The following is a 9,278-nucleotide window of genomic DNA, read 5'->3' as shown; positions in this document are numbered from 1 at the left end:
CTGGCACTTAGCCGCGCTTCATCGATGGGAGTGTGTGATGGGGGGGGTGGTCAGCCGAGGTCCTTCTCGTTGTGATGTTCTAGGTTCCGGCCCCAGTGAGTCTGCTGCCTCTTGCCAGCCCTGAAGCAGCCCCCAGATGGGGGCACTGGCGGGTGTGGGTGGGTGTGGGGCAGAGGGGACACGGGGAGAGGAGGGCACGGGGGCAGCCCGAGTGACCCGGGGGCCGCTCTGTCTGTGCCAGGGGTCCTAGAGGAAGCCGAGTTCTACAACATCGGCCCGCTGATCCGCATCATCAAAGACCGGATGGAGGAGAAGGACTATCCCGTCACACAGGTCAGGAGCAGCAAGGCAGCAGGGAGCCAGAGCTGGCTGTGGCGGGAGAGCCAGAGCTGGGGGAGGCGGGAGGAGGGTCGGGAGACGTGGGGAGGCCCAGCTGGCCTGTGACGCGAGGGGGTTGTCCAGCTCCCAGACTGCCCAGCAAAGCCCCAGACAGGGAGAAGGACGCTGGGTTCTGTCCCTGACTCGCCTCTGTTCGCGGTATGAATGGGCCCCCCCCACTGAGACCTGCCCCCTCTTCCCTTCCCCGCGGCAAAATGGGGTCAGTGTGGAGGCACAGGGGGCCTTGTGGGGGCAACGCAGGATTAGTAAATTGTCCATTTCGTGACATCAGGCAGACCCCTGGGGGCAGAGCGCGAGGTGCTGGGGCTTAGGCTTCTGAGCGCCCTGGGCCTGGTCTGGAGGCGGGGCTGGGGGGGGGCCCCTCTGGCCACCCAGGAGGAGACGTGGGTGGGGGCAGGCAGACGGGTGGCCCCCGGAGATTGAAGGGGGTTAGCTCCGTGGCCTCTCTTCCCCCTCGTACCACCTGTGCTCCTCCTCTGCCACGCTTCGGCTCCGTGACCTTGGGCAAGTCAGAGCCTCTGTGAAGATCCCGTAACTCGTGGCGTGTGGGGAAGGATGAAGTGAGACCGTGCGTGTCGAGGGCTGGGCACACGGGGGGGGGGTCCTCAGGACGTGGCTGCCGTCTCCCCACCTTGCACCTGCCCCTCCTTGTCTCCTTAGGGGTGTGCGGTGGGCGGGGGGAGAAGAAGTTGCGGGGGTGACAGGTGCTCGTCCCTCCCCCGGCTGCCCTCCAGGTCACCTCTCTGCCTGCAGGTCCCCCCCAAGCACGTGTACCGCGTGCTGCAGTGCCAGGAGGAGGAGTTGACGCAGATGGTCTCCACCATGTCAGACGGCTGGCGCTTCGAGCAGGTGGGTGGGGGCCACGGGGCCACCCCTGGAACCACCCGGCGTCACGGGGAAGCCCCAGGCTGGGAACCCCCAGCCATCACGCTGAACAAGAGTAGGAAAGGCCACGCTCGGCCGCAGAGTGATCAGAAGGAGAGAGACAGAAGACCCAGGCGGCTTCGGTGGGGGTTCTCCCAGCCCCCGGGGCGTGGTCTCCGCAGGGGCACGGGCAGGTCTCTGGCCCCCAGGCGACAGCTCAGGAGCAAGGGGACTCGATCCCCCGTAGGTGAGCGGACCCCACCTGGGGTCAACGCCTCTCGTGACAAGGCCCGGCAGCTTCCGGGTCCCTGCCAGGGACCTGCCGAGTCACAGCCTTGCCACATCCGGGAAGCCCAAGCGGTGACTTCCCACGAGGACTCACAGGGACCGATGCAGTCAGGAGCAACTTGTCGTGAGTGGTGCCATCCTGGCCACGCAGCTCACGTCACGCGGCTCAGGTTTCCAGAGGAACAGAGCCAGCAAGTTAACCCCACGTCACATTTGTCCTTCGAGAAGGAAGAGGGTTTGGCTGGCTCTGTAGCCGCACCTGCCCACGGCCCCTGGGACGTGGAGGTTGAAGAAGGGAGAAGGCCAGGGCTCCCCGGATGGCCGGGCGGTACGGAGGAATAGCTCCGTCCAGGAGCCAGAGGCCTGGATCTGCCACTTGCAGGCCATGTGACCCTGAGCGAGTCACATCTCCTCTCTGGGCCTCAGTTTCCCAATCTGTGACGTGGGCCAGTCGTGCTCCCTTTGCAAGACTGTTGGGAAGATTAGAAGTGCCGTGGACAGGGGCGCCTGGGGGGCTCCGTCGGTTGAGCGACCGACCTCGGCTCAGGTCACAATCTCGCGGTCCGTGAGTTCGAGCCCCGTGTCGGGCTCTGTGCGGACAGCTCGGAGCCTGGAGCCTGCTTCCAGATTCTGTGCCTCCCTCTCTCTCTCTGTGTCCCTCCCCTGCTTGCACTCTGTCTCTCTCTCTCTCAAAAATAAACATTGAAAAAGAAAAAAAAGAAGTGCCATGGGTAAAGTCCCTGGCCTAGAGTAGAACTCCCTGGAGCCAGGCAGGATCACATAGATTAACAGCAGGATCACACAGATTAACAGCAGGATCACACAGATTATCAGATTATAAGACTCCGGCGAGGACTCAGGATCCCGGGGTCTAACCCCTGTTCCACTCTTCCTGGCTGGGGGACTTCCTACAGGTTACTGTCTCTTCAAGCCCCGTTAGCCAGAGGGGCTGATTTTCACTCTGCCTGTTGGGCGAGGGTCCTGGGGGGCCGAATGTCCTGCGCAGGGCCTCGTGGTTGTGGTTCTTCCAAGGACCCCGGGACAAAGGTGGGGCTCCGTGGAGCCCACGGGAGCCTCTGGCAATCGCATGGGCTCCCAGAGGCTGAGCAGGCAGCTCAGGGGGCACCGATCGTTTGCCCTCCGGCCTAAGGAGGGGACAGCCCCTTCCACCTCTGCTTCTGAGGATGAACAGAATAGTCTGTGGGGCCCCACCATGCCAACCCTACCCTACAGCTTGGTTCTGGGGCTGCTTCAGCCACGCCTGGGACGGAGGTGGACGATGATCCGCCCAGCGTGGCCTCCGCCTGCTTTTAAGCAGCGGCTTCTAGATCTGGGGCTGGGGTGAGGGGTGGGGAACCGCAGAGAGAAGGCGGCGTCCTCCAGGGGTCAGGCCCCGCCCCGCCAAGCCAGGGCGGGTGGCTGTGCGGGCTGCCTTTAACCCGGCCTCCCAACCTGTCCTCTTTGTCCCCACGCTCCGCCCCCCAGCTGGTGAACATCGGCTCCTCCTACAACTATGGCAACGAGGACCAGGCTGAGTTCCTGTGCGTGGTGTCCAAGGAGCTCTACACCTCCCCGCACGGGCTGAGCTCTGAGTCCAGCCGCAAAACCAAGGTGAGCCCCCCCCCCCCCGCCTCAGCTTCCCCCGCCCTTTTCCTCCATCCTCTCCCTGCCCTCCACCCAGCCATCCCTGCTTCTCTCTCCCTCCTGCCGCACACACATAACCAACCACCTGGTCACAGCCAATGCCATCCATCCCATGCCACCCACGGTCCCGTCTGCTCACGCCGGTTACCCAGGCCCAGGCGGGGGGAGAAATGAGCTAGGATCGTCCCAAGGGCACGGCCAGAGGGGGCCTGGATGCCGTTCGCACGGCGGCCACAGGGTGTACCGAACTAGGGGTTTGGGCACGGTGTGCCGCGCCCTGCGTGACCTTGGACAAGCCCCGGCCCTCCGGTGTGTTCTCTGAGAAGTGAGGGTAGACTACGTCCTCTCTGGTGCCTCCACGCTTAGAGCTTCTGGGATCCAAAATGGCCAGTTTATTTCCCAGAGGTGGGTAAATGTTCCCAGCTGGCCAGGGCCGGGGCAGGGAAGCCAAATCTGTGCATCCTGCCCCTTCCCCGGGGCCCCTTCCTCGGGTGCTCTGCAGGGGAGAGGTCAGCAACCCCGGGGGACCCAGCCACGTGTTCCTGCCCTGGCCTCCGAGGCAGCAAAGCCGGCTGTGGGGAAGGGGGCTGAGCACAGGTCCTGCTGCCTCGAACCCAGAGCCGGTCAGAAGCCTCGAGGGCCTTTGGTGGGGCCGATGGGGCAGGGCAGCAAGCCAGGCAGGGAAAGAGGGAGACCGTTCCCTCTGGGGGGGAAGGGGGGGTCTGTCCCAGTGCGTCGGAGACTTACGAACCCGGGCTTCCTGTCTGTCTGTCTGCCTCCCCGTCCTGCGACTCCCCCTGCCCACCCCACCGCCATCAGGGTCAGTGGCTGGCACTGCCTTGCGAGGGTGCAGAGCAAGCCCGCTGCTCCTGCCTCTCTGCGCCAAAGCCTGGGAGCTTGGGGCGTCGGAACCTGTCCATGGCATCCCCGGGCCTTCCCTGGCCTCGTGTCTACTCTGGGTCAGCCCTCCTGAAGTGAGGCCTTCCCAGGCTCCCCTGGCCACACACCTACCCATTCCTCTTCCAGCCCTCACCCGGCCTTGCGCCCCGTAGTAGCGGCCGGACTGCTCCGTGAGCATCCCCCAGCGGGGGCCCCGTCCCGTGCCCTTCCTCCAGGCCCTTCCAGAGCCCCCAGGGGACGGGACAAGACGCCCCAGCTTCTCCCTCCTTAAGGTCCCCCCGCCCCGCCCCCGCATCTCGCCCGCCCTGAGAGGGGGCCCACGGGGACAGCCGCCCGCCGGCCCTGGCCCCTCGTTAGTTCTCCACTCTTTCTTCCCTGGGTCCGCCGGCTGGTCCACAGAGCACGGAGGAGCAGCTGGAGGACGAGCGGCGGCAGGAGGTGGAACAGGTGCAGGTGGAGGCAGGTACACAGGAGAAAGGTGCAGCCGCCCCCCGAGGAGAATGATTGCGCATAAAAGCCAGAGCCTCCCGCCCACTGCCCCGCTGGAGCCAGCCGCCGAACCGGGGGGCCGGGGCCTGCGGGCGGGGACGGGCCACCAGGGTCAGCTCAGCCGCGCGCCCGGCGCCTCGCCTGCATAACCATCCCTTCTCTCGCTTTCTCTTTACAGCCCAGTCCTCCCAGGAGCCCGCTAACCTTTTCTCCCTCCCGCCACCGCCGCCTCCTCCGCTTCCCGCGGGAGGCCCCGCCTCATCTTCATCCACCTCTTCCTCCTCCTGGATCTCATCTGCACCCTGCCTCTTCCCTCTCTGCCCCTGTCCGGGTTTCCTCTCTGCCTGCTCACGCCTCCATCCCCGGGCCGCCCCGGCCCCCGCCTCCCGCGCCCTCCACCCAGGCGCCCCGGCCCCCCCGCATCCCAGAGCCTCCCGCCTGCCGCCTCCCGCGCCCCCTCTGGCGCCTGCCGCCTCCCGGCCTGGGGACGAGGGTCGTGGCCGCGTCTCCTTGGCGCCCGCCAGCCCCGCCGGGCACCCCTGAGGCCAGGCCGCCCCGCCCAGCGCCTCCCGTCCTCGCCGCCGCCGCCGCCTCACGTTTCCTCCTTGCAGGTCCCCGTCTGCACCCCTCAGGGCTGAGGCTGCGCTTGCAGCGAGGGCTTCTCCTCCTCGGGGCCCCTAGCCCGCCCCCCCAGAGCCGCCATCCCTGGTTTGTAGCTTGGCGGAGCTGGAGGGAGGGCGGCAGCCAGGAGGGGGCGCGTCTCCTGTCCCCGGACCTGAGCCTGACTTTTCAGCCGACTTTCTCCCCTCACCTGTTTTGGCCTTGGGTGTGAGGCGCGGAGAGAAGAGCCTTAGGGGGCGGGGCCTCTTTGCCATCTGTCCCTCAGCCCCAGAGCCGGGCTAGGAAGGAGGGGGGGGGGGGACGGCAGCCAGACGCCTTGGCCTCACCCCTGCCCATCCAGGAGCCCCTGCATCGCAGCCTCGCGGCACTGGGTTCCCCATCTCTTCCGGGGTGGGAAGGACAGCCGGCCGCACCGGGGTTCCTTTGGCCTACGAGCAGTCCGCCAGAGCTGGCTGGGGATCAGGGCGTCGCGGAAAAAGCCCTGGCCGGGTGCCTCCAAGCCCCCACTCCGTCGTAGCCGCCTGCTCTGTGACCTTGGGCAAGTCACTGTCCCCGTCTCGGCCACAGTTGCCTCTAAAATGGGGATAGGCAGCTGCTGTCTGCCACCTTTTGCCTGAGCCGGCAGGGACCTGACCTTGACCACCCCACCCCCCTTCCCCAGCCAGAGTCACCAACGCTCTGGCTTCCACGGCAGCCACCACCCAGCCCAGGATGGGGCGTGGGGCTCCCGGATGGGCGAGCTGGGTCCCCTTCCTGCTCCCCCTCCTCGGCTCTGAATTCACCTTCTCTGGGCCTCAGGCCCCCCCCCCCCCTCTTCTGAGAAGGGACCCTGTAACTCACCTACCTCTTTCTCTCTCCCTCTTCCCCTCCCCTCCCTCCATTTCAATCTCCTCTCTGCCCTCCCCTGGCCTCACCTCACCCCTCCTCACTGGCCCCACCCTGTCATTCCTCTCCTGGTGTTCTGACCACCCCCCCCCCCCTCCCCCTGCCCCTTCCCCCTCTTATTTTCTAGCTGTTACAAGCCAGAGGCACCCGGATGTGAGGCCCCAGATCACCTCCAGGGACTTGGGGTTCCGATCTGAAATCCTTTATTTTTGTACCACGGGGTGGGGCCCCAGCTCCAGGCGGAGGAAGCACTCTCCCCCCTGCCACTTCTGTCTACACCTGCGGGGCTGTGATCTACCCCTGCCTCTGGGGGCCGGGTGGGGGCCCGCTGGAGCCTCTCAAGGCCTGAGGTGGGCCCTGGGACCCCTGGGCAGAGCCACTGGCCTGTGGCCAAAGTGTGGCGCTGTCCAGCTGTGTTTCCCACGCCGCCATGGTCCCTCCCCCGGGTCCCCCAGCTGCATGAATGAGACCCTCCCTCCTGACCCAGTCACATCTCCTCCCTGAGCCTTAGTCTCCCCATCTGTCCAGTGGGTTCTCTCTCCCCACCGCCACCTACCTCACAGGGTTGTTGTGAGGTTGACAAAGAGGAGCAGGGTCCCAGAAAGCCCTCGGGGAGTGTACAAAGCACCAGGCAGAGGGTGGCCCTCCCTTGGCCCTTCCCTCAGAGGGGGAAGGATCTGCTCAGCCCCACATGGAGATTCAGGTATTGGTGGAACAAAGGGGGTGGGGGTCGGCCCTGTCGGAGGAAGGGGGAGGGGGACTCAGCCTCCTCCCTGGCTGCTCCCACCGCCCTGTGCCCCCCTGGGTGCCGAGGGCCCCCCCCCCACCCCAGCCAGGAGGGGGCGGGCAGGGGCTCCGCAGGGGCAGTGCAGCCGGCAGGAACCAGTGAGAAGGGAAAGGGGGCCGCTCCTCCCTTTGCCCTGGGGAGAGTCTGGGGGCAGCAGGGGCTGAGCAAGGGGCCCCTCCTGAGTTGATGATCTCCCAGGCTGTGCCCAACCCCACCATGTAATAAAACCTGAAGAAACAGCCACGGGGCTGCCTCCCTCTCTTCCTCTGGGCCGCTTTTGGGGATGGGGCTAACCTCAAGGTCGGATAAATGACTCAAAGGTAACGGGGCTTTTTCTTAAAGCCCGGGGCCCTGCCCTGTGGTCACTCTTCTGTGTGTATGGGGAGGGGGGGAGGGAGGTCACAGCTGCATCCTTCGCCCAGTGGCCCAACGGCAAGGTCACCAGCTCTGCCTTGCTGGGAGAACGTTGGCACGTGCCTGCCCCTCTCTGGGCCTCAGTTTCCTCATCTGTAAAGTAAAGGGTTGGACCAGGCGACTCGAAAGGCCCAGCCCCTGGAGCCAGGCAGGTCTCTTCCTGCCTCCCGGCATCCCTAGAGTAGCTGAAATCAGGATAGCAGCCCCCGCCCCGACCCGCTTCCCAGCCTCACCCTACTGTTCCCCATGGCCCTTTGCTTCACAGCCTCTGCTGTGTCCTAACCCCCAGGGTGCCCCCTCTGCATCCTGCTGTGACTTCTCTTGGTCCCCTCCACACCTCGCCATTGCTGTCACCCTTCTGTCGCCAGTCTCAGAAAATATAAACACCCGGGCGCCTGCTCCACGTTCCCTGAGCCCGCCTGCCCGCAGGACCCTGGGCTTCTCTTTCTTGCCCAGCAGGGCCTCCCACCCCACCCTGCTCCGTCCTGGCCAAGCCCTGCTAAGTCTCCACCTTGCTCCCCTGCCCTGGCATCCCTGCAAAACAGGGGGCCCCTAGGCAGAGGCCTTGCCTGGGGCCAGGCGAGGCTCCCCCCCCCCCCCGCTCCACTCAGGCCAGGGGGGACCCTCACCACTCCTCTTGGGGCATCTGGCTCGCCGAACTGACCTCACATTTTGTGTCCTGCTTTGCAGAACCGTCCCCAGGACGCTTGTTAAAAGAACAGACCGTCCAGCCTGCCCCCATCCCCATTCTGGCTAATTAAGACCGGGGTGGGACCCACAAATGTCCATCTCAGCAGGGCCCCCAACGCTGTCTGGCCGCGCCTGTGGGAAGCCTGAGAGGCTAGGGGCTGGAATGCTTTAACATCCTCCACCACCCCCCCCCCCGGACCTGGAGCTGTCCCCCTAGGGTCTGTTCTGTCCTCTCGTCCTGCAGGCGGGCCCAGCAGGCAAGAGATCGCCTGCACGGGCCTCTGGACTAGCAGGCCATAGCCAAAGCACCAGAGGTCCTCTCTGACCGCTGCCGCTTGGTCGCTAAGGCTCCGCCCTCCCAGCACCCTTTCAGCTCTGGCCACGCCTCTCAGCCTCCCACGGGAGCCCCCCCTCTGGAGTGTCTATCTCCCTGTCTCCTCAGCCTCCCCGGCAGCGTGTCTTCTGAGGAGGGGCTCTGAAATCCTCCAGACCTCAAGCCCCCACCAGGCCAGGCAACAGGGGATCAGAACAGACCCCTTGGAATGGTCCCTGGGTGATTCCTCTGTCACCCAACCCCAATCCATGGAGGCACCTGGAGGACACTGAGGGTCCTTCAAGTCCATCCTTCCTGCCCTGCTCATTAGAGCCTACCCTCGCCCTCCTGGAGTCCTGCAGTGGTCTCCTCAAGGCCTCCCTGCCTCCCACTGCGTCCACACTGCTGCTGGTGGTCCATTCCACAATGTGAATCCACTCGCGTGTCACTCTCCTGTCATAAAGGCTTGCGTGGCTTCCCAGAGCATGCAGGGTCAAGTCCTAAGCTCAACTCCAAACTCTTTGTCAGCTGCTCTGAGTCCCCCTTCCCACCCTTCATTCCTTCCCACTCAACCTCTGTTTCGCTCAAAACAGCTTACCAATATGTCCCGTTCTGGTGGGACTCTGCATTTGCACGTGCTGTTCCCCTGTCTGGAATGCCCTTCCCCACCTCGGCCGTCTTCGGGCCACACAACTCAAGTCTCACCTCCTCCAGGCAGCCTTCCCTGACATCCCGAGTTCTCGGCTACCCCAGAGCCCCTTCATGCTGGATTGCCATCCCCAGGCCTCCTGAGATCAGGAGCTGAGCTCTGTGCATCTCCGTGGCCCCACTGCAGGAGTTGACACACAGCAGGAGAGCCTGCCGGGTAAATGGTGCCAAGAATGCAAAGGGAGTGTTGTGCCGGAGAAGTGGAGGACTGGGAACCAGGAGGTGGGGCTTCCACGCCAGGCTTCACCCCCAACCACGGGTGTGCCAATGAGGACG

At 65.2% G+C, this 9,278-nt stretch overlaps 1 protein-coding gene across 1 annotated transcript; it reads left to right on the top strand.

Moving 5' to 3' along the window:
• Positions 1-118: 118 nt before the first annotated feature.
• On the top strand, positions 119-6,397 carry LOC121026684 (BTB/POZ domain-containing protein KCTD17-like; the record flags this gene model as incomplete). Its single annotated transcript, XM_040469484.1, has 6 exons — positions 119-333; positions 1,153-1,248; positions 3,037-3,162; positions 4,495-4,558; positions 5,196-5,292; positions 6,218-6,397. Coding segments are annotated over 6 exons (668 nt in total), but the record flags the coding sequence as incomplete, so codon positions are not given.
• Between the last annotated feature and the right edge of the window lie 2,881 nt (positions 6,398-9,278).

This window comes from Herpailurus yagouaroundi, unplaced genomic scaffold, assembly GCF_014898765.1.
Source record: "Herpailurus yagouaroundi ecotype Mexico unplaced genomic scaffold, PumYag 151479, whole genome shotgun sequence".
NCBI classification, from domain to species: domain Eukaryota; kingdom Metazoa; phylum Chordata; class Mammalia; order Carnivora; family Felidae; genus Herpailurus; species Herpailurus yagouaroundi.
Note: the sequence above shows the minus strand (reverse complement) of the source record. Positions and strands in the feature narration are given on the sequence as shown.